The sequence below is a fragment of the Ailuropoda melanoleuca genome, chromosome 4 (assembly GCF_002007445.2).
Source record: "Ailuropoda melanoleuca isolate Jingjing chromosome 4, ASM200744v2, whole genome shotgun sequence".
NCBI classification, from domain to species: domain Eukaryota; kingdom Metazoa; phylum Chordata; class Mammalia; order Carnivora; family Ursidae; genus Ailuropoda; species Ailuropoda melanoleuca.
The window spans coordinates 12,042,668-12,064,394 of record NC_048221.1 but is presented as its reverse complement, the minus strand read 5'-3'; the positions used below and the strand labels follow the sequence as shown (position 1 = coordinate 12,064,394).

General features: G+C 54.6%; 2 protein-coding genes across 9 annotated transcripts in view; one reads left to right on the top strand and one right to left on the bottom strand.

The window, feature by feature from the left end:
* CHERP (calcium homeostasis endoplasmic reticulum protein) overlaps positions 1-5,246 on the top strand; it is an 18,851-nt gene extending 13,605 nt beyond the window's left edge. Inside the window, exons 11-17 of one of the 2 annotated variants that reach the window (XM_034657983.1) lie at positions 65-303; positions 1,307-1,440; positions 2,188-2,274; positions 2,676-2,819; positions 2,907-3,023; positions 3,507-3,601; positions 3,870-5,246. In XM_034657983.1, the coding sequence (XP_034513874.1) occupies positions 65-303; positions 1,307-1,440; positions 2,188-2,274; positions 2,676-2,819; positions 2,907-3,023; positions 3,507-3,601; positions 3,870-4,063 (1,010 nt within the window). In that variant the 3' untranslated portion in view covers positions 4,064-5,246. The remainder of the gene's footprint in view (positions 1-64; positions 304-1,306; positions 1,441-2,187; positions 2,275-2,675; positions 2,820-2,906; positions 3,024-3,506; positions 3,602-3,869) is intronic. The other variant, XM_034657984.1, reaches the window with a different exon arrangement.
* On the bottom strand, positions 4,577-21,634 carry C4H19orf44 (chromosome 4 C19orf44 homolog). 7 transcript variants are annotated; one of them, XM_034657986.1, is made up of 11 exons: positions 21,510-21,634; positions 20,183-20,379; positions 18,281-18,439; positions 16,684-17,449; positions 14,542-14,857; positions 11,193-11,266; positions 10,093-10,495; positions 8,808-8,903; positions 7,237-7,403; positions 5,746-5,813; positions 4,577-5,662 (listed from the first exon to the last, which is right to left on the bottom strand). In XM_034657986.1, the coding sequence occupies exons 3-11, from the start codon at positions 18,289-18,291 to the stop codon at positions 5,659-5,661; spliced, it is 1,905 nt and encodes a 634-aa protein (XP_034513877.1). In that variant the 5' UTR covers positions 18,292-18,439; positions 20,183-20,379; positions 21,510-21,634; the 3' UTR covers positions 4,577-5,658. The 7 variants fall into 7 exon arrangements, with proteins under 7 accessions (XP_034513877.1, XP_034513878.1, XP_019652594.1 ...); XM_034657987.1 differs by having other exon boundaries at positions 20,257-20,379; XM_019797035.2 differs by lacking the exon at positions 18,281-18,439.
* Between the last annotated feature and the right edge of the window lie 93 nt (positions 21,635-21,727).

Here is a 21,727-nt window from a genome sequence, read left to right as displayed (position 1 = left end):
GCGCCCCCGGCACCACCCAGCTTGCCACTGCCCGGTAGGCCTGAGAGGAGTTTCTGTTTTGCAGAGATGGGACCCCCTCACCACCACCCTGGCCACCGCATGCCTCATCCTGGGATCAACGAGCACCCACCCTGGGGTGGGCCCCAGCACCCTGACTTCGGCCCTCCTCCCCATGGCTTCAACGGGCAGCCCCCCCACATGCGGCGACAGGGCCCTCCCCACATCAACCACGACGACCCTAGCCTGGTCCCCAACGTGCCCTACTTCGATCTGCCTGCGGGGCTGATGGCCCCCCTCGTGAAGGTAACGTCGCCAGGCGAGCACCCAGTTTCGTAGCACACACTTGTGCTGGTTCCTCTGTCCCCACGTGAGAATGGTACAAGCGGAGCCCATTTCCTGGTAGGGGACAAACGCTGCTTCCCAGGGTCCCTTCCCACTCGTTGCTACGCCCAGCAAATGGGGACTGGTCAGTGGGAATGTGTCCGAGCCAGTGCCTCTTCTCGACTTGGATTCCTGAGGCGAAAGTGAGCGAGGCCTGTGTCCCCTCTGCTCGTCCACACGTCCCTCCCAGTGCTGCACGCTTTGTGGCTCTGAAGCGTGGGACGGGCTGGGTTGGGTGCGAGCTGTGGGTCTTCTTGATCCTGGCCCTGGGACGTTACCGTGCCCAGGGGCCTGCAGCGGAGGGCGTTCTCAGGGAACACGGGAGGGGCAGCGCTGGGGGGTGAGGGGAGCAAGGCGGGGCTGGGAGCAGCTCCAGAGACGTGCTGAGGGGGATCCGCTCCCATCGCCTCTGGGGCCCCCGCAGATCGGAGGTTGAGAACGGCCATGCTGAGACAGCAACGGGGTGCGAGCCGAGCTGGCTTCTGGAGAGGGGGTTCCCTGGGCTGGGCTGAGGCTGCTCTGACCGGGGAGGGGGCCCCAGGGCAGGACTCGGGAGCACGGTGCAAAAGTCCGCAGGTGTCAGCATCTGGGATCCACGTCGTGTCTGAATAAACCAAGGGGTCTTGCCGTCACCTTAGCATGGAGGGTGTGTCTCACGTGTTTTCTGGAGAGGAGAGAGAACTCAGGCCTTTATTGGCCCCAAAGGAGTTTTCCACCCCCTCGCTTAGGAATCACATCATTGGTGTGGCTGCAGCCCTGGTGGGATTCCTCAGGAAGGGCAGCGGGAGGAACTGATGCCCAGGGTAACCCTGACACCAAACCAGGGCCGTGTCCCCCCGACCCTGCTCCCCCAGTTGCTACAGCACCGCGGTGGGCCTGAAGGCCTCTGGCAGGGTGTGCATGACAACTGTGTTCTCCACTGCAGCTGGAAGACCACGAGTACAAGCCTTTGGACCCAAAGGACATCCGCCTCCCGCCCCCCATGCCGCCCAGCGAGAGGCTGCTGGCGGCTGTGGAGGCCTTTTACAGCCCTCCCTCCCATGACAGGCCCAGGAACAGGTAGGCGCTTGGGGGGACCGGCAGTGGGGCTGGGGATGGGAGGGAGGCCTCTGTTCCCTTTCCTGGCCTGACTTGCCCCCCGAATTTGCTTTGTGAGAAAAACTTCTAACAGCCATGCCTTCTGCCCAGGGTGGTGTGAGGCCCAGGTGAGGAAAGGGGGTGGCCTGGAAAATGCTAGGCTGAATGAGGGCCCATCTCTTCCTCTGGCCGTGGGTAATGTGTGTCACAACAAAGGGCCTCTCTAGTGGGGAACGTGTTGGAGCGAGTTGTCATCTCAGGTGTGGCATGTTTCAGAAGCGGCTGGCAGCTGTGTGCCCCAGGCTTTGTCACGGGCCCCCTCAGGGCACCCTCGAAGGGACTCATCACCAGTCCAGCCAAAACCACCTCCTGCCTGTGCTGGGTCACCGGCCTGTCCATCTAGGAGTCAGAGTTCCTTGTCCCCAGTTACTTAGGTCATAGGCCGTAAGAGCCACCTGAACTATTTTGGGAAACATCAGTGTGGAAAAGGCATGGGAGCCTGGCGTGCACCCGGCCTCTCTGCTTCCCGGCAGGCAGCCCAGCCCCAGCCGGCTTCCCCGCGTGAGGAAGGGCCGCCCGTGGTGTCGGACCCTGCTCAGCGTCCACATGAATGAGGGAGGGGAGGAGCGCACGCCCGCATGCGTGTCTGGTGGGGTTTACTCCTGCTGCACAAGTTCCCCACGGGAGGGAGGCAAGCAGAGTCACACAGGAGATGCCCGTGTCTTACAGCGAAGGCTGGGAGCAGAATGGCCTCTACGAGTTCTTTCGAGCAAAAATGCGGGCACGGCGGAGGAAGGGCCAGGAAAAGCGTAACAGGTGAGCCTGCGGGTGCCCGTGCACCGTCAGCCCGCGTCCCCGGCCAGAGCGGCCCAGCCTGTGCTGCTGTCAGACGCCCTGACAGACCCGCCATCCAGTCAGGCCCCGGGCTGTCCTGTCTCCCGTGACGGGCAGAGGGAGGTCGGTCTGGCCTCTGCTTGGGCCTAGGGTGCGTTTTCCCGGAAGGCCCCGGTTAAAACTAAGACGCCAGCCCAAGAGAGGTTTACGTCGTGCGTGCTCAGCCGCGACGCCAGCCCAAGAGAGGTTTACGTCGTGCGTGCTCAGCCGCGCGTTTGGGAGCCGGGTCCTCTGAGGGGAATGGGCAGCTCTGTACCCAGACCCGCCCACCCGGGGTCTTCTGGAATGTTCGGGCGTGCCGCTCACCAGGCCTCTCTCTGCAGTGGCCCCTCGCGGTCTCGGAGCAGATCCAAAAGCAGAGGGCGCTCTTCCTCCCGGTCCAACTCGAGGTCGTCCAAGTCATCCGGCTCGTACTCCAGGTCCAGATCGCGCTCCTGCTCCCGCTCCTATTCCCGCTCCCGCTCCAGGTAGGCCGCGGGCCGCCCGCCGCGCCGATGAGGCCCATCTGTGGCGCCCGTGGCCGCCGCCCACCGTCAGCTCTGTCCTCCCCACAGGAGCCGCAGCCGGTCCCGCTCCTCCCGCAGCCGCTCCCGCTCCCGCTCCCGCTCGCGCTCCAAGTCCTACTCCCCGGGAAGGAGACGTCGGTCACGGTCCAGGAGCCCCACCCCGCCGTAAGATTTCTGTCTTAACTGTCCAGTGACTGCTGGTAGCGCTGGAACCCTCTGATGCTTTGCTGTGAATGTTGAAACCTGTCGCTAGAAGATGTGCTCCCGGTGGCCCGTGCTGAGGTGGCTCCCTCAGGGACCCCGAGTTCTAGCACAGTGACAGTGGCACCCGCTCCTCTCACACCTTGCTCTTACCTTTTGGTGGTAATGTAAAGCCTGAGATAGCAGCTGGGCTGTCTCTGAGCCTTTTGGGGGTTCCGTGTGCCCTGGCCTTGCTGCTCAGTGTGGGGCAGGGGCCATCCTTAGGGAGCTCCCCCACCTGGCTGGCGAAGATGACAAAGAAGAATGCTAGAGACCCGGGATGTGTGTGTGCGTCCCTCTAACGCTGGTGAACGTTCACGTATGCCGCACGCTGTAATATTCTAAGACTTTTCATTCCAATAAATGTATCGACTCTTTTTTAAAAAACGTAACCTGTCTTAATTTTAGTTCCTCGGCTGGTCTGGGTTCTAATTCAGCACCTCCTATACCTGATTCAAGGCTCGGGGAAGAGAACAAAGGACATCAGATGCTGGTGAAAATGGGTAAGGCTCCTGGGAAGAACCACCACCCGCTTCGGGCTTTCGGGGCTGGGGAGCCAGAGCGGGTTCCGCTCGCTGCCGGTACTAGAAAGGGCGAACCTGCAGAGTTCTCGCTGGGCGCTCTTTCTCACCGCAGCAGGCTCCCGCGTGTCAGCCGCGCAACCGCGCGTCACGCAGCTCTGCACGTGAAGTCTTGTTTCAGTTCATGGATAAATGTGCCACATTTCGACTTCCTGTGGGTTGTAACCACCCTCCCCCCTTTCTTCTTAAGGCTGGAGTGGATCTGGTGGCCTCGGCGTGAAAGAGCAAGGAATCCAGGACCCCATCAAGGGGGGGGACGTCCGGGACAAGTGGGACCAGTACAAGGGTGTGGGCGTGGCCCTGGATGACCCGTACGAGAACTACCGCAGGAATAAGAGCTACTCCTTCATCGCCCGCATGAAGGCCAGGGACGAGTGCAAGTAGGCGCTCCGCGGGCAGGAGCCGCGACTCGGCCACCGCGTTGGGCCGTTGGGACCTTCCTGGCTCACTGGCAGTGACAGACGGTAGGGACAGCTTGGTGGTCACACAGTCGCCATCTCTGGGGAACAGCAGAAGAGAAGGAAGATGACAGCATGCCTAGGGAGAGCGCCGTGCTCCATAGCGTGGGAGGCCCTGGGCCCCGCGCCCCACCTGCCAACCAGCTCTCACGGAGAAGCCAGAACCTGCCCGGAGATGCCCCGGCCGCCCAGCCACAAGCCTCCTTCCCTTGACGGAGAAGTGAGAAACACAAGACCCTCCACCCCTGGACACCAACTCCCGACACCCGAAGGCACAGCTGCGCACCTCCCCGCAGTCAGCTCCGAGCTTCCACTTAGCCCAGGAGGAGTGTGGAGGTCGGACGGCCCCGGGCCCGCACCCTGCCGCCCGCACCCTGCCGGCCCGCGCTGGGTGCCGAAGCTCGGACCAGGCGCCAGCTACAAACAGAAAAACAGACCCTTTCTGATTGGCAACGTTACACAGGGCTTTCATTTTTACTCCAGATGTTTCGTTTTAGAGAAGGGAATGTTGGCCTAAGAGAATCCCAGTGAGAATTTGAAACCTGGTTCCTCAGACGTGCTCACGGCCCGTAGTTCAGTTACTTTAGTTGTTTGAGTTGAAATTCTTTCCCCAAACGTTAGCCACTTGTGGTCCCGCAGGAACAGAGGTTCTAAGGAAGCTGATCTGAGGCATCTTCAGGTCCCGGAGTGACGCCCTCGGAAAGCCTGCGTCCTTAGCGTCTCTGCTTGTGTGTTTCACTTAGAGGAACCCAACACCAGCGCTCGCGTGGACGGCCCGCTCCGATGCGGGGTGCAGAGAGCGACCCCGGCCAGGAGGGCAGATGCCGCCGGGGACTACGCAGGGATGGGCCGCGCCTGGCGTCTGTGGGCAGCTCGTGCGGTGCCGTCTTTGTACAGAAACATTTTTGAAAAATTCTTTTCAATAAGATGCAGAGTCCTCTCCAACTTTTCAACCTGATGTGATAAAATAATTTGATTTTGTTCTAGATTTCCTGTAGCTGTGAATTGTTCAAACGTGTCTGATTCAGGATAAAACGTAAACACGTGCTGTTAACGATTTCTTGTGGATTTTACTGTTTTGCCTTCAAATAAAAACTTTTTTTAAAGACCTTTTTCCCTGTGTGTTCGAGTTAGAAGTACACTCGGGCTGAGTCCGGGCGGTGTGCCGATTCCGAGTTGTGCAGTCTGGTCAGAAGCCGTGCCCTGGCATCTCCCATGGGTGTCCCCGGCGCGGACATGGGGCGCTGGCTCCTGTGGGGCAGATGGGGCTTCTCGCCTCTTCCATCTACCTCCGCTCACGGGGAAGGCAGTCCCGCGGGGCTCCAGACTGGCGCGCATCCTCCATCCTGCCGTGAGTGATGACAGTGCCTCCCACGGCTCCGTGGCCCCTGGCCTGTGCGTCCTCTCGGGCCGGGCACTCGGAGGAGGTGGGGGCTGGGAGTGGTCAGCCACTCAGCTAGGAAAGGCTGGAGCCGGGATTCCACTCAGGTGAGTCCTGGGTGCTGCCTGCTCCCGCCACTGTCACCTGGAAAACAACGTCACAGCCCGTGTACTGGCCCGGCTTGTTAGCTCAAACCCACAAACCCCGCCTCACCTCCTGGTACTCACAGCTCCTTCTTCACCTCCTCCAGGGCGTCCTCCATGGATAGCGGGGCGGGCCTGTGGTGCCTGATGTACTGTGGGGCAGAGGACAGAAATGTCACTGCTGCTGCCTCAGTCTACTGAGGCCTTGGGTGTTGGAGGTGGCACCTGTCCCCAGTGGCTCCCAGACAGGTGGACAGGAAAAAAGGTGGGATGCCATGTGACAGTGATGTGGAAATGACAGGTGAACCCAGACAGGTGCCTGGCAAAGCACCCCGCAAGGGGCGAGCCCTGACTGGGTCTGAAAGGGAAGAATGACAGTGGCAGGGCCGGCAAAGGGGGGCTTCCAGGGGGGCCCTCAGAGCACATGGGGACTGGGTGCCGCTCCCAGGACATGGGCCCAGCATGGGCAGTGAGGAGCCACGGTGGGCTGTAGGCAGGTGAAATGGACCAACCACGTCAGCTGTATCCCATCAACCAATGTGTAGGACCAACGGAAGTAAAAGGACTCTGCGGGGGTGCCGTCCACAGTCCAGAATGGGGGAAACTGGAACAACCTGTTTCCTTGAACAAATAAACTACAAGGAGACATCAGAGAGATTGGCGGGGGCAGGGGAAACCCGTGGAGCACGGGTTCTCAAAGTGGGCGCCCCTGTGGGGACGTCAGCAGCGTCAGAGCTGAGAACCGCTGCTCTGACCAGAAGGCTAAAAAGACCCCAGACAATCTTGATGTATGGACTTTGTCTGGGTTCTGATGAAAAAACAGCAACAAAATGTACAACTTTCATGAGACAAGTAGAAATCTAACGCTGGATATCCAACGGTATGAGGAAAAGCTCGTTTGGCTTCGGTATTATAACGGTATCGTGACCGTATTTTTCCAAAGTCCTTTGTTTTGAGAACTTCGCACTGAAATATTTGTAGATAAAAGGATAGAAATCACCATGCAGAACAGCTCATATAGTATGATGCCATTTCTATAAAGAAATACACATTATTAAACAGAACGTTGTACCTATTACCTTGTAATATATATTTGATAATACACAATTACAATATTGTACATTCTGTACATAACAGTTCATGTTTTACGTGCGGAAAAGCTAAAGAACATCACGCGGGTGATAACTGTCTCTGAAGTTATGGAGGGCTTTATAAATTACCTCTCTCTGAAATCAGATTTTTATGAGAACAAATTTTTTATAATCAGACAAAAATTAACTTTGGGGAAAGAGAGAGGTGAGTGTGACATTCCTGGCGCTTCAGCTCCCAGGACTGCGGAGACAGGCCCGCCAGGGCAGAGCTTGGGAAGGGTCTGTGGAGGGACAGAACCGCCCCCCACCCCCGCCGCCCCCTAGCAAGGAGGCTGCCTCTGATCCGAGGTCAGAACCAGGCTCCTTCCGCTGGGACCGTAGGCGGCTCGGTCCACAGTGTCCCTGCAGCCCGGGCTGTGCGCCGTCCCCCTCCACGCGCCGAGGCCCCCGCCCTCTCCCGGGAAGGGCTGTGCGCCGCGGTCACCTGTTTCGTTTCCTCCAGGGTGTGGTAGTGGAACGAGTCTCGGTCCAGGGACTGCAGGAGGGAGCCGTGCAGGTGCCGGCTGGTCTCCACGAACTGCCGCGTCAGGCTCAGCTGCTGCTTCAGCATGTCGTTGAGCGCCAACACGGCCGGGCTGTAAGCTGTCAGGGCTGCGCCCGCTCCGTGTCACTCGGCCGCCCGCCTGCCTGCCCCGCCACGGGTGCCCCCCCGCCCCCAGCAGGGGGAGCAGGTCCGCTGCTTTGGCCCCACGTGCTCGGCAGCGCCCCCGTGCGGCCACGTGGGGATGCTTTCTGGAAGGTACCGCCGCCAGAAGTACCAAAGGCCCCACCTATCCCTCCCGGCCGCCTCCACCCTGGAGTGAGTGAGCTGCTTTCTGCCCGCTGGCGTGTGACTCGAGAGTCGCACACGTGGGATGCTCAGCGCACCGGCAGAGACGCGAGTCTTAACTAGACGTCTGACTGCAGGACGAAGTCTAGTCAATCAGCAGCCCCAGCGGTACACCTGCCCACGGGAACCTTCTTCACACCACTGAATCGGACACTGAGAAATAGCTAAGAGGGTACATCTTACGTTATGTGGGGGTTTTTTTTTTTAAGATTTTATTTATTTGATAGAGACAGCATGAACAGAGAGAGGGAGAAGCAGACTCCCCACTGAGCAAGGAGCCCAGAATCATGACCTGAGTTGAAGGCAGCTGCTTACCCAACTGAGCCACCCAGGTGTCCCACCCATGTCCCATGTGTTAAACACATAACATGGTAATTAAGGCAATTAATTATAAAGTAATTAAAAATATAATTAAAAAATAAAAGTTTCCATTAAATTCAAAATACATTGAAAAATGGAAGTTGTGCAATGGTTCGAAAGGATCACCGGAAGGCTGCGTAACAACACGAGCAAGCTCTGGGGTGCTCGCCAAACGGGAGACGTTTTAGAAAGGAGATAAACAATCCCGTGGTTACAACTAGTGTATGTTAGTATCTTCATCTTCAAAAAAATTGAAAAGGGCAAAAACCTAACAGGTACTAAACGGACCCTTGTTTGTGTCCCTCGAGCCATCTGTGGCCCTGTGGGGACTGGAGGCAGCGTGGGCTCCCGATGGCAGCTGCTGGGGCCCCTATGCCACAGGCCAGGATGGGCCGCCTGGGACCCTGCCACACCCCGGACGTGGCAAGGCACCAAAGCCCGTGGCCGCTGCGCTGGCCGCCACCCAGTACCGGCTGAGTGTCTCTGGGGGGGAAACTACTATGGATTCTGGACACAAGGCACGGGCGGGAACACACAGAAAAAGCCCGGCTGGGGTGGAGGGCTCGGAGTTGTGTTTTTCGTAACTTCCCTGTTTGATCTGACATGGGTGTCGTTTGGCAAGACAGACTGAAAGTTCTCAGACACTCAGTCTGTCGTCTGGGATCCTAGGAACCGTGGCCGTTGCCTGTGGTGCAACAATCTCACCAACAGATTCCCCAAACCCAGCACTAACATGGGGGCACCCCCCCCCCAGTGGCCGTGACTCTGCGCCTTCACCACCAGGACCCGCCAAGCTGGGCTGTTACCTTCTATCGAGTCCGCGCTGACGACGTGACTGGCAATGGGCACAGGGTCCACGTAGGCACTTCCCAGGGCCAGCCCCATGGCCGCCACACCGGCCCCTGTCCCAGGGACAAAGGAGGAGGGGATGAATGGACAGGATGCGGAGCAACGCCTTTCCTCAGTGGATGGGACGTGAAATAGGCTTCACAAATCAGGTCTTGTCTGAACAGGACAACCGCCCTTCTTGCTTTGTGAACCTCTTCCCCTTTTAAAATGTCCCCACATCTGCCTCCATCTTCCCGCTGGCTTCTCCTGGGACAAACCAGCTGAGCCGGCTGCTAACCGGGGCGCCGTGCCCTCCCCACCTCGGCCTTCCATCTGCGGGGCCCCATGCAGGCTTCGGGTGGGCCCTGGACTCTAATGAGCCGGCTTATTTAGGCTGGGTTTTCCTCTCCTTTCAGTGTCAGTCCTGGTCTAGGAAAAGGGCATCAGCTGTGTTGTATGAAAGCTCCCTTTAAATTTCAAAAAAATACAGAAATGCACACATTTGTCTGCATTTGACAACCGGCTGTATTGTCAGGCAGCAGGGGGCTGCGGAGTGGAACCTGGAGGTTTCTGAGTCACAGCACCGGGCTCCCACTGCCTTGAACACCTTCTAGTGATCAGACTTGGCACATTTGCCTCACTTTCCTCCCCGAGAAACAAGAGAATGGCCATGCTACCCCCGGTGTGCAGCCCAGGCTCCTCTATGGCTAAGCCTCCCCAAATCAAAATGAACACCGCAGGTGAGAGTTACACCCCCTTGAGCAGCCCAGGAATAAGCCCTGGTGACATTGTGTGTGTCCATCTAGACGAGAAAAGAGAGCGGGGGAAGGTTTAAAAGAAAGGCCTGGGGCTGCTGCACTTAAACACGGATGGTGTGAGGGTCCACGCGACCCTGGGCTCCGCAGGACGCGGAACAACATCCCTGGCCTCCACCCACGAAACTGTCACTCGGTCACGACAGCCAAAACTGGCTCCAACCTGGTTGAGGTCCCCCAGGGACAGGATCGCCACAGTTGAGAACCACCGCCTTGGCTGTGGGTCCTGAAACCTTTCGGGGTGTTTTAGAGCTCGGGAGGCAGTTGCAAACACCCAGGGCAGCTGCCCCTCATCCTCGGAAGAGGAAACGCGGCCCCGCGGCCCCCCAGCTGGCTAACAATGACGACCCAAACCTCCAGACCTTGAAGCTCTTCGTTGTGCTCCCAAGGATGCCCGTGGCACGCACCCCCAGCGCCTGCACCTCCCTCGGGGGGCCCACCGGCTTACCCTCTGCCCACTGGTAGGTGAAGGCGGGATCGAGGGTCTGCACGGCTGTCTCCTTCACGATGACTCTCGTAACGTCCCTCACCTGCTTTCTCCAAGGCTCGAGTGTTGGCAGGGACAGGTCTGGCTGCAGGCTTGCAGAGAATTCCGACCTAGTGTCCAGCGTCCTGTCGGGAGACTCCTCAGAATGGGCCCTCGACTCCGATGCGGTTTCAAAATCTTCCGAGTAAGCCAAGCTCACTGTGCTCGCTGTGGGCTTCTGAGAATTCGGCCTCAGGCTGGAAGCCCCCTCAGGCCCGGCGGAGGAAGCCGATGGCTCACTCAGGTGCTCTGAGACCTCACTTCCAGTGGGGGGCCCCCTGGCCTGGGGGCTTCGGCTGGAGGCCTTTTCCCGCTGGCCTTCTTTCTAAAATGAAGAATGACGGAGGTAACTAGCAAGTGGTTTTGTCCGATCAGCATGCTCGAAATGCCGCTGCGTTGGAATGGGTACCCAGGGGGCCCAGCAGGTGAGGGTCCCCACTGGTCCTACAGTGGCTTTGGGTGGGCCCAGGACTGTGAGCGCAACTCGTGAGACGCTTCAACATGGGGTTGCTGCATTTGAACAGATGGCGTGAGCCTGTGTCGGTGGCATGTGGACGAACTCTGCTAAAAGGTCATTATTCTGTATTATGACAACATGCGTTCGGGAGTGAGAAGGTTACTAATATGGCAAGAATTGCAACGGGGCACCGGGATGAGTACAGGTCAGCGCGGTGTTGTTACGGGGCAGTTTAAGTGGGACCTGCTTCAATCATCTGCTGTATTAAGTAGCTTTATCCTGTTATCACCTAAATCAGGATCTCTCCCCCAGGGCGCTCCTGACATTTGAAACTCAAACATTCTTTGCGGCGGGGCCATCCTGTGCAGTGTGGGACACAGAGCAGCGTCCCTGGCTGCCACCCTCCCAGATGCCAGCAGCACCCTCCACCCCAGGCATGACCAACAATGTCTCCAGACATGCCAAGTGTCCCCCAGGGGTTAAGAACCACGAGCCTCAATGAAGCACAATCATTGTAAGCCTTTCCACGTAACCGACAATGGAAAGTGACGTTGGCTGTACTTACTTCCTGTTCCAAGTCGGAGTTCTCGCTGATAGCGGGGGCCAGATCATCAAGGGATAAAAGATTGATTCGAAAATCTGTAATCAAAAATGCAACATGGCAACACTGACTCATTTACTTCCTCCACATTGTTTACTATTATGTGGTAGTACTGAGTGCTAAGGACGGAAACGCGGGAAGTGTGCAGTCTCTGTCCCTAATAAGCCAGCACAGGGATCGACACCCTTTTTCTGTAAGTGGTAAATAGTTTCCACTTTGTATCCTAGCCTGTACACAGTTACTCAGCTTTGTCCTTACAGTGCAAGAGCCACCACAGACCATGTGTAAACAAGTGGATGTGGCTATGTTCCAATAAAACTTTATTTATAAAAACAGACACTGGGCCAGAAGAGTCGATAATGGCAATGCAGTGAAGGACGCGTGGTGACAAGTGCGCTCAAGGTATGGGGGGTGGGGGTAGGGGGACAACTCAGGCAGACACAAGACTAGACCCGAAGTGTCCTAAGTTCCCACTTAAAGCAAGTTAAGGGGATAGGAGCCTAAAGTGAACCAGCACTGGGCGTGCCAAATGTCCCGTCGCCAGCGCCTGAACACGTGGGTGCTGGAGACTTGGGAGTAGAGAATCCTCTGGGGAGCGCTGGCATTCCTGACAGATTTCTCTGGACCCAACAAATGAGCCGGCACCTACAGGCGGACGGGCAGTGAACATCAGCCAACGTTGGCAGGAACTCTATTCTGTGGTTCAGTTAAGGCCCTGAAGCACAGGAGGGGGGTGGCGTGTGGTGAGAGGGGGAGAGAGAGGGAGAGTGGGAGAATGTGCGCGGCCACAGGCACAGGAGGGAGCGGGGCCCTCTGTGCAGCAGGGACAGAGCTGGCAGCGAGAGGGGGAGGTCCACACTGTCAGCCCCCCACACCTGCCCGTCCTAAGCCCCAGAGTGAGTCCCCCGTCGCCACAGTCCTGGGGTCACCCCTCCCCCGAGCTCTCTGACTCTGTCGGTCACCCCAGCTCACATGGGCAGGTAGGCCCAAAGACACAACCCTTTGGAAAAGCCTCTGAACTAGTAGGCATCCCAGCTGGCCCGGAGCAAAGGCACGAGGGTGATTTTGGACTTGAGCACTTTGGAACCACATTGGCACTGGCTGAGGAACGATGTCATTGCCACGTCGGCCAACGCTTACACGCACGTGCTTCCTGTGGAGGACCAGCCGGTGCTTCACGTGCACGGTCTCACTAGCATGGTTCTGCCCTCACTTCACAGATGAGGAAACTGAGGCACAGAGAGCCCGAGACTGCACAGTCAGTAAGAAGTGAGGCCAGGACGTCCACCCCAGCTACGTCAGACCCTAAACTCAGAATGTATTCACCGCTCCCAGCTTGCCTCCCTCTCTGAGGCTACATTTGGACAAGGGAGGGACGGGACTGGCCCCCAGGAGAGGCCCCTCCAGGCTGGCAGCGAGGACGGAGAGGCAGTGGGACTGGCGGTATGGACAGACGGCAGAAGGGCAGGGACCTGGGTCTGTCGCCTGCCCTGCCAGTCTACGCCCGCTTTCCCATCCACGTGATGAGGCAGGTGAATGGAGCCAGGGGGACAAGGACACCCACTTACCAGCCCTCGGGCCCAAGGATCAGAACCATGATTAGCGAGGTGCCACGTGGCATCCAGAGGATGGCAGCCACTGAGGGGGCCCAAAGGGCTTCTCACACCGGCAGCCTAGAGCCGGTCCCCTGCATTCTCCGACCCTAAAGAGGGCACCTTTGTTGGCTACATCTCCCCCCTGCCTCGGCAGATCTGCTGCTGCCCTACTGGGGCATTCACGCCCGCATTTGTCTGTGATGGGGTTCGGGACACACCACCCCAAAACTTGGCGCCTCGGCATACTGAATATTTCAGGCTGAAGGAACTTGAGCAACGGCAGGCGCTGTGAGAATTCTCTGCCCTTCTCCCCTGATGCAGCTCCTAAGACCCTCATGGGAGAAGTGCCCTCCCTCTACCCGCCTCCTCTTTCCGAGACGGAGGGACGCCAATAGGAAGCCCAGCAGGCCTCACTAACTTTGCCCGTTTACTACCCTCGGCTCATTGCCTTTTGTCCAATCACATCCTTCCATCACTTCCCATTCCTCACCAAGCCTAGCGGAAAACGCTCACATACAACTGCTTCTTCGGGTCATTTCCTTATGAAGGCTCCTGTGTCACGTAAAACTTACACTAGATACTCATTTAACATTTATTTAACATCTGTATGCTTTTCTCTTGCGAATCTGTCTTTTGTTGCAGGGCCCCAGCCCGGACCATAGAAAAGCGATTTTTCCTCCCCTACCACGGAGTCACGAGCTCCGGGTCACCCAGCACGCAGGGGCCAGGGCGCTCATGGGCCTGTTTGGTATCATCCTCCTGCCATCACAACACTCGGCATGTGCCGGTGCCCAGGGGGCCCCCGAGACACAGTTCAACTTGGATCTCATGATGAAGCGCCCCAGACGGAAGTGTTGGTTGGTTGTGCGTCTCTTTCCTTTCTTTTTTAAATATGTGCAATATTAAGATTAAAAAAATAATGTTGGCGTGCCTGGGTGGCACAGTTAAGCATCCGACTCCTAGTTTCAGCTCAGATCATGATCTCAGGGTTGTGGGATTGAGCCCCCATGTGGGGCTCTGTGCTCAGCGGGGAGTCTGCTTGGGACTCTCTCCCTCTGCCCCCCCCCACCGCTCATGCTCACGCACATGCGCACGCGCTCTCGCTCAAATGAATAAATAAAATATTTTCTTAAAAGATACAGACAGGGACGCCTGGGTGGCTCAGTCGGTTAAGCGTCTGCCGTCTGCTCAGGTCATGATCCCAGGGTCCTGGGATCAAGCCCCGCATCGGGCTCCCTGCTCAGCAGGGATATCTGCTTCTTCCTCTGCCTGCCGCTCCCCCTGCTTGTGCTCTCTCTCTCTCTGACAAATAAATAAAATCTTTAAAAAAATAAAAGATAAAGACAATGTTGAATAATGCCGAAATAATACAAATGTCTAATTGTGACTGGTTAGAGATTTACTTCCTTTCCCAAATTTAAAAAAGAAAGGAGGCAAATTTCTCTTTCAACAAAAGGAACACAGAGTCGCCCTTCTGCTGTACATGGCCCTAGAATTTTGTTTTTGGGTTATTGCTCTGGGTCACTGGGTGAAGACATTAGACAGAGAACAAAAATCTGACTTGGCCCCTCCACCAGGAAAGAAGGTCAGGAAGCATGGGTGCAGCGTGAGCCATGCACTCCGCACGGCAGTGCCCAGTGACCCCTCTCCCAGGGACCCTCCCGGTGGTCTCGCCCTTTCTGCCCAGGGTGACAGCTGGGCACAGGGCCGTGGGTTACCATTCAGGCTGTCATCGGCAGCTTCTGAGAGTGACTTATCGCCAGGCCCAGCCTCACTCCTTCCAGGGGAGGAGAGCTTGCCACGCCGTGCCATCGAGGCTGACTTTGGAGAGGTGCCAGTGATGGAAAGCAGTGCCGTGTGGGCTGCTGTGTCCCCTGAAGTGTGAGTCTGTGGGGAGCGAGCTCTTGAGCCCACGCTGCGAAGGGTCCCGTCTGCAGACTGTGAGGCTGGCAGACGTGATGTCCTTAATGACTTTGAGCTGGAAAGTTCCTCACTGGGTAGCGAAAGGATTCTTGGCTGAGTTGGGATCTGATCCTACTTTGGCGGAAATAAATGAAATTAATTACCAAACAGGTGACCATAAAGTCCTTACCACTGAATAATATGGCCAGAGCAGGGCATGAGGCCAAGATCAGGGATCAAATAGTTCTCTTTCTGTGCCCTTTTCTCTTTCTCTCCCCTCATTTCTGGAAGCCAAGCTACAACATTTAAACAAGATAATACTGGGACCAGAAATACTCCACAAATAATCAGAAATATCACTTGGCTTTCAAATAAATTTTGTTTTAATTACACCTTTTTAAAATTAAGGCCCCTCGGGGGCACCTGGGTGGCTCAGTCGGTTAGGCGTCTGCCTGGGGATCAGATCGTGATCTCAGGGTCCTGGGATCGAGCCCCGCGTCGGGCTCCGTACACAGCTCAGAGTCTGCTTGAGGATTCTCTCCCTCTGCTCCTACCCCCACTCATGCTCTCTTTCTCACTCTCTCAAATAAAATATTTTTTAAAAAAATAAATAAATAAAAATTAATTAATTAAGGCCCCTGAGTACACGATCTATGATAGCCTGGACCTTCAACAGAATCAGAATGTATATACACGTATTTTCCCCCTTAAAATGCAGCCTTCCCATCACTTCACACCCACGAAGATGGCTCTAGTCACCAGTGTGAGCTCTGATCACAAGTGCTGGTGAGGAAGTGGAGAAACTGGAACCCTCGTGCACTGCCAGCGGGAGTGCAAAACAGTGCAGCTGCCGTGCGAAGTAGCTTGGCAGTGCTTCAGGATGCCACGCGTGGGATTGCCATGGGGCCCAGGAATTCCACTCAGACGGACAGACCCGAAAGAACTGAAAACAGCGACTCAGACAGATACGTGTACACAAATGTTCGTGACAGCACTGTTCACAAACAGCCAAATGCCCATCAATGGATGGCAGATGGATAAGAGGTGGTATGTTCACACAATGCCGTCTCACTCGGCCACAGAAAGGAACGAAGCCCTGACACACGCTACGACGTGGATGAACCTCGGAAACGGCGGCCAGTCACAGAAGGCCCCACGTACTGGGTGAGTCCATGTATACGAAAATCCCCGACAGGCAAATCCACCGAGACAGAAAGCTCATTAGAGGTTGCCAGGGGCTGGGGGAGGGCGAAGACGAGGAGTGATTATTTAACAGGTATAGGGTCACCTTTGGGGCTGAGGAAAATGTTCTGGAACCAGTCAGAGGTGGTTGCACAACACCATGAATGGACTAAATGGCGCTGAAGTGTTCGTCTTACAAACGTTACTTTTACGTTACCTCAATCTCATCTCAATTGAAAAACAATGGAAGGGCAGCTATGCCACGTTTCCTGTGTGGTGCCACTGACAGGCAGCCGTGGATCGCCACTGGCGAGCAGTCACACAAAGTGTGCTGACCGAGGTGCACACACTTCCTCCGGATAGCATAACCTGCCTAATACGTCCCAAATCCTGGCACCCACGGAGCAGCCCCAAAATAGGCAGCCGTGATTGGCTGGAGCCCAACCGTCCCTTGTCAAACCCCTTCCTCAGTAGCCCGAGCAAATTGGCTGCTTTCGAGTCTCGAGCCCCGTGACATGAAGAGCAGACTCGAGGCTTCGTTATGAGTAAGTACACGCCGGCGCCTGGGTGGCCCAGTCGGTTGAGCATCTGACTCTTGGTTTCGGCTCAGGTCATGATCTCAGGGTTGTGGGATCGAGCCCCTCCCCGGACTCCGCACTCAGCAGGGAGTCTGCTTGGAGATTCTCTCTCCCTTTCTCTCTGCCCCTCCCTCCCTCAAATAAATAAATAAATCTTAAAAAAAAAAAAAAAAAGGAATAAGTACATGCCAACCTTACCGAGAATAGTTCGGTCTGTTCTTCCTCACTGACTCTGGGGCCTCTTAAACGCTGATTCATGAAGTTTTCTTTTTCTCTAGAAGATTCTATCAAGCTTCCCAGCAACTCTTTCATTTCCTCCTCATCACTGTCTGGAGAATCCAGTTTTCTAGTAGGTTTTTTCTCTTTGGGTGTTTGAAAATTCCTCTCTTTTCCAAAACGTGCTTCAGGGAAGGTATTTTCAACGGGTGGTTCCCTCCTCTTTAGAAACCTACTGACCTTCCCATTCTGCGCGCTGCTCTCAGCCACAGGAATTTCACGGGCGTGTTTCTGGGAGGTTTTATCCAGGCTGTGTGAAGAAAGTCCGGCTGTACCCCTGGGGAGGACCGTGTCTGCGCTCCTTGGAAGACTGTCCTCAGAGGTCCTCAGGTCCGATTCCAAGCCAGACAAATCCATCTGCGCCTTCCGCTTCATGATCTTGGTTTCTATCTGTGCCAGCTTTGTGAGCACGGCGCTGGCCCTGAGCTTCGAGGCCGTGGTCGGGGGTCTCCCTGAGGAGAGCCTGCTCTCGCCCTCCACAACAGCCTTCTCTTTCAGGAGCGAGTGTTTTACACCCATGGTTTGGCTTCCTTTTAGAAATCTGCTATGACCGGGTGTTATTTTGGTAAGACTTCTACTGATTTTCAAGTTTCTGATTTCTTCCATCTTTGACTCTTCTAAGGAAATATCACTAAAATCATCAAAAATATTGCGCACGGGATGACTGGCTCTTCTTACGGAAGCCATTCTAGAAAGTGAAGAAAGAAAATGTAGAGTAAGAATACCTGACGTTCAGGGGCGCCTGGGTGGCTCAGTCGGTGAAGCGTCTGCCTTCTGCTCGAGGTCATGATCCTAGGGTCCTGGGATCGAGCCCCGCATCGGGCTCCCTGCTCGGTGAGCCTGCTTCTCCCTCTCCCTGCCGCTCCCCCTGCTTGTGCACTCTCTCTCTCCTCAGTCAAATAAATAAATAAAAATTAAAAAAAAAAAAAGAATACCTGACGTTCATATCATGCATTCAAATCTCTCAATGCCTCCCATTTGAGAGTTCAGATCCCTCCTCACAGTCTGGCTAGAGCCTTTCCTTCAAGCCCCACGATGACAATGAAAACGTCAACACCCAGTACCACTGACAGGTTCTATGCCAGGTCTTCAATGAAACGTGTCAATGTTAAACAGAAGAGCCAGTGCTTCTCAGGCTCCAGCGTTGTGCCCAGCGCTCTGCTCAGAGCTGTATTATCTCATTTAATCCTCAGGCAACCCTGACTCAGTTACCATCATCCCCCTTTTAGAGAGGAAATAAAAGCTCCCAAAGGTTAGGTCACTGGTCAAGGTCACCAATTCAGGTCACCTGGCTGGTGAGCAGCAAAGCCAAATTCAAAGCTCAGGTCTGATTCCAAAGGCCCCCTTCTTCCCCACCGTCCTTCACTGCCTGGCCAGCTACACCACCACTACTCAGAGTCCTGCTCCCAGCTCGCTCCCCAGATCAGGGCTCCTCCTTCACCCAGGTGTCCCTAGCTCTCTCACAAAGAATGGCTCGAACACAATCTGTACATTTAAGGAGTCCCCCAGAAAACCGTACTTTAAGTGCATAAACTACCGCCCTGGAAGGGTGGAGGGGTTACGGACAGACACAGCATCCACCAAAATGTCGGCTGAATGGTGTGCGCACATGCTGGTGTACGTTCTTTGGAGGAGAGGGGTCAGTGCTTTCACATATTCTCAGAGTTCCCATGTGCCCCTAAAAGAATAAAAACGACCCACTATAAGATTTCCAAAGGTTTCCAAAAAGTTTAAAATCTTAAAAAGATGGAAAAATAGGGCATGCGTGGGTGTGTCTTTGCTGCGGCCCCTTTAGTAAGGAATGTGGCCAGCAACGAAAGTGGGAAATGCCGAAACCCCACGACCTGGCGATTCCACGTCTGGGAATTTACCTACATTACATTCAGATACGCACACAGAGATGCGTGTTCAAGGAATGTCACAGCAGTACTGTTTATACTTGTCAACAACCTGAACCCATCCATAGAGACCTGGTGCGATCCAGGAGAGCGCACGCAGCTCAGGGACTACGATGTAGCCGATGAAAGGAACGAGAGAGATCTGTACGCATAATAACGCCCCCAGCATAATACTCCATGAGGCAGAAAAGACAAGATGCACAACCATTGCTTGTTTCCATACTGTTTAAATGTTTTAACAAAGCCATACGTTATTTTTATTATATTTTTTAATTCACTGTGAGACCTGAAAAAGCCTTTTTTCCCATCCCTATCCACTTGGAAAACAAGTTTACTGGGATCGCCAGATTAAATACAGGACACCCAGTAATCTGAATTTACAATAAACAGTAAATAATTTTTAAAACGTAAGTATGACCCCCATTTTTTTTTTAATAGGCTCCATGCTAGCACAGAGCCCAACGTAGGCCTGAACTCACAACTCTGAGACCGACACCTGAGCTGAGACCAAGAGTCAGATGCTTAACTGACTGAGCCACCCAGGCACCCCTGACCCAAATATTTCTATACTAAAAAGCAGTATGTTCCAAACGCTTTCAAACTAAAAAATTATCCGTTGGTTATCTGAAATTCAAATTCAACTGGGTGTCCCATATTTTTTTTTAAAGATTTTATTTATTTATTTAACAGAGATAGAGACAGCCAGCGAGAGAGGGAACACAAGCAGGGGGAGTGGGAGAGGAAGAAGCGGGCTCATAGCGGAGGAGCCTGATGTGGGGCTCGATCCCATAACGCCGGGATCACGCCCTGAGCCGAAGGCAGACGCTCAACCGCTGTGCCACCCAGGCGCCCCATGGGTGTCCCATATTTTTATTTGTTACATCTGGCAACCCTATGTCTTCTGCGCCTTTCAGAGCTGACCTCAAATGTTTTGTGCAAGGAAAAGTATTTAACCCAGACCTAAGATTCCGTATAAGAGTGAATTAGTTTTCTGGGGCGCCTGGGTGGCTCAGTCGTTAAGCATCTGCCTTTGGCTCAGGGCATGATCCCAGGGTTCTGGGATCAAGCCCTGCATAAGGGTCCCTGCTCCACTGGGAGCCTGCTTCTTCCTCTCCCACTCCCCCTGCTTGTGTTCCCTCTCTCGCTGGCTGTCTCTCTGTCAAATAAATAAATAAAATCTTAAAAAAAAAAAAAAAGAGTGAATTAGTTTTCTTTTACTCTGTTTCTCTGCCTGGTGTGCTTGCCTGCTTGTCCCCATCTTAACCACCTGGGTACTAAGGCCTGAGCTAGGACTAACAGTATTAACTAACCTAGCACAGGCCTGACCCCACGGGTCAGGGAATACAAAACCACACCCAACAGAAACAGTGCAGAATTCCTAGCCTGTGTGACACTGGGCAAGTTACTTAACCACTCTGTGCTTCAGCTTGCTCATCTGTAAAAAGGTGGTAATAACTACAACCCTATATTCATTGTAGGGCATGGAATAAATAGTAAGATTTAGATAGTAATGTTTGGAATACCTGCTTTTAACAGGCTTTTAGCTGGAAGGACGTGGTAAAGAGGAAGCGGATGCCGCTGGCACATCAACAGCTACCTTCATTAATATTTTTGTAACTGAAGCTCAGGAGAGGACTCGGACCCGGCCATTCTGTGGGTCAGAGGGAAAGCCCGACCGCCAAGCCAAGTTTTCCAGCATCTAGTTCTTCTAAGAGTTTCCCTAGGTTTAAAAATAAATCAATGATGGTTAAAGAGGCAAATATTGTGTTATGTCCATATTACCACAAGCTGATATATTTTTAAAACACATAATTAAAAATAAACCAATGGGCAAAAGATATGAACAGATACTGCACTGAAAAAAAAAAAAAAAGATACGAATGGCCAGCAAGCATGAAAAGAGGTTCAATGTCACCAGCCATTAAGCAAATGCAAATTGAAACCACCAGATCCCACTTCACAGGCACTAGAATGACTACAATCAAAACTACAGATAACAAGTGTGGGCGAGGATGTGAAAAAACTGGAACACTCATACACTGTCATGGGGACTGTAAAATGATACAGGGGCCAATTTGGAAAACAGTCTGGCAGTTCCCACATAGCCGGAGACGATTGAAATGTATGCAAACGTTCATAATAGTATTCGTAGTAGACAAGAAGCGGAAACAACCCAAAAGTCCATTAACTAGTGAATGGATGAGAACTGAGGTCCATCAGTAAACGAAATACTATCCCGCAATAAGAAGAGAACAAATACAGATACACACAACAGCATGCATGCATCTCGGACACATCATGCAAAGGGAAAGTAACCAGACGCAAAAATCCCACACACTGTATGATCCCATTCATAAGGATCATCCAGAAAAGGCAAATCTGCACAGTCGCAAAGCACCTCAGTGGCTGCCTGGGGCTGGAAGCGGGAGCGAGGAGGGACTGCAAAGGGCCAGGAGGGATATCCTTTGGACAACGGAAAAGTCCTAAAGCTGGATCGTGGTGATGGCCGCACCACTAGTTAAACTTATAAATAAAAGTAACTGAGTTGTACCCGTAAGAGGGGTGAATCATATGGTACGTAAATGAATCCTCAGTCAAGTTGTTTAAAATAAGTAAACCTAACTTTGAAAACACTGGCTCCCCTCAGACCATCGGGCCCTTCCCCACCGCCGGGAGCGACCCACTCCCGACCACGCTCCCAAGTGGGCCCCGACCGGCAAACAGGCATGAGGCGCCGGGCCGCCCTCCCGCCGCCCTCCCAGCCCAGCTTCAGAATGCTCCCCTTTCCCCGCAACTCCTCTCCCGAGTTCTGACGCCAAGCCCCGCGGCAGCCCACCCAACTATTCCAACCTCCTGCCGGGATGTCCAGCCGCAGAGGCCACCGCGGTGCTTCCGCCAGCCACTGGGGCCAGATGGGACCGTTGCCGGGCAACAGAGCCAGGGCGGAAGAGACTACACATCCCGGCGCGCGCCGCGCTCAGAGGACCAATGGGGCCCCAAGTCACAATCGCGGTGCGTCATGGATATGGTAGTGCCGGGAAGGGCCAGGCGTGCACTGCGCGCCGGGG